The sequence below is a fragment of the Sinocyclocheilus anshuiensis genome, unplaced genomic scaffold, assembly GCF_001515605.1.
Source record: "Sinocyclocheilus anshuiensis isolate Anshui unplaced genomic scaffold, SAMN03320099.WGS_v1.1 scaffold1468, whole genome shotgun sequence".
NCBI classification, from domain to species: Eukaryota; Metazoa; Chordata; class Actinopteri; order Cypriniformes; family Cyprinidae; genus Sinocyclocheilus; species Sinocyclocheilus anshuiensis.
Genome location: NW_015546129.1, coordinates 456,024 through 457,322, shown reverse-complemented (window position 1 = coordinate 457,322; position 1,299 = coordinate 456,024). Strand labels below are relative to the sequence as shown.

The 1,299-nt window shown below is 37.3% G+C and overlaps 1 protein-coding gene across 1 annotated transcript in view; it reads right to left on the bottom strand.

Moving 5' to 3' along the window:
- The window catches only part of ldhbb (lactate dehydrogenase Bb), a 7,978-nt gene that overhangs the window by 6,220 nt on the left and 459 nt on the right, over positions 1 to 1,299 (bottom strand). Inside the window, exon 2 of the mRNA XM_016502983.1 lies at positions 800 to 936. Within this exon, the coding sequence (XP_016358469.1) occupies positions 800 to 928 (129 nt within the window). The 5' untranslated portion in view covers positions 929 to 936. The remainder of the gene's footprint in view (positions 1 to 799; positions 937 to 1,299) is intronic.

The window sequence follows — 1,299 nt, the reverse complement described above, 5'->3', positions numbered from 1 at the left end:
CACAGACTTATATTTAACACATACATATATATATATATATATATATATATATATGTGTGTACTTTATTATTTTATTATATTACTTATTTTATTTCAATTTCATTTCAACAGACTTATATTTAACACACATACATAAAATACACATATTTATAGATTTATATTTATAATTTATAATTAGTTATAATTTTTTAATGCATTTTATTTGTATACTATAGTGTACTATACATTATTCTGTAAAACAAAAATTAGTATACTGTGTTTTGAGTCCGATGAATAGCCTATTTTTAAATATTTGAAAGGAAAATAAGAGGTTACTTTGTGGTGAAGCAAGCAAATCTCAACAGAACATGGTTAAAATTAAGTTTTCCAGATTTTCAAATAGTTGTATCTCGGACAAATATTGTCCTATCCTAACAAACCATACATCAATGGAAAGCTTATTTATTCAGTTTCACTCAATGTCATTGACCCTTATGACTGGTTTTGTGCTCCAGGGTCACATTTGTTATTTTGCAGCCTGTGCCGGCTGTGGTCCTTCACCTTTAGTCTGACTGGATAAAGGGATCAAAGTCAAGCGCAGACAAACATGGCCTAAATATACTGGAAAATGACCCACTGACTTACTGACATCCTCAGTATGAGCAAAATGTTCATCGTGTTCAATCAATAAAAAACGAGCAATATGTTTGTGCTTCGGTCGATCACAAAGTCCAGAGTATGTTGTGGAAAGGCGAGTACAGCCTGAGCCTGTCACGATCAATAACTTCATGACGAGTGTGTGGCTGGTGTTCAGTCTTACCCGCAGCAGAATGCTGACGGCGCAGGCCATGCCGACCTGTCCCACACCGACCACCGTCACTTTGTTCCTCGGCGGCTCAAGCGGCCCTCTGAAGAGAGGAGTGATGAGCTTCTGCAGAACCGAAGCCATACTCAACACTGCAGAGGAAGAGAAAGATCAGATCAGTGCAAACACAGCGCATGACGACCCCGATGATGAGCAGAAAGTCATTTATTTCTCCCAGACAGCATTGAAATGAATCTGAGAGCAAACGGTGACTTTTTGCTGCATCTCAGATGTTCCCAGTAATCTCACGTGTGTCTCATCTAGAGATCTCTACAATATCTCAAACTGTGCTCAGATTTACCAGGATGCCAACGTCTGAATCTAAAGTCAGAGATGTCACGATGAGCTCGTGTATTCTCAGCTAATTCTCACAAGATTTCATCTAACTCTCAGGGTTATCATAGTTGACTAAAACTACAAACATTTTTATTTGAACACCTCCGTTACTTTTTATA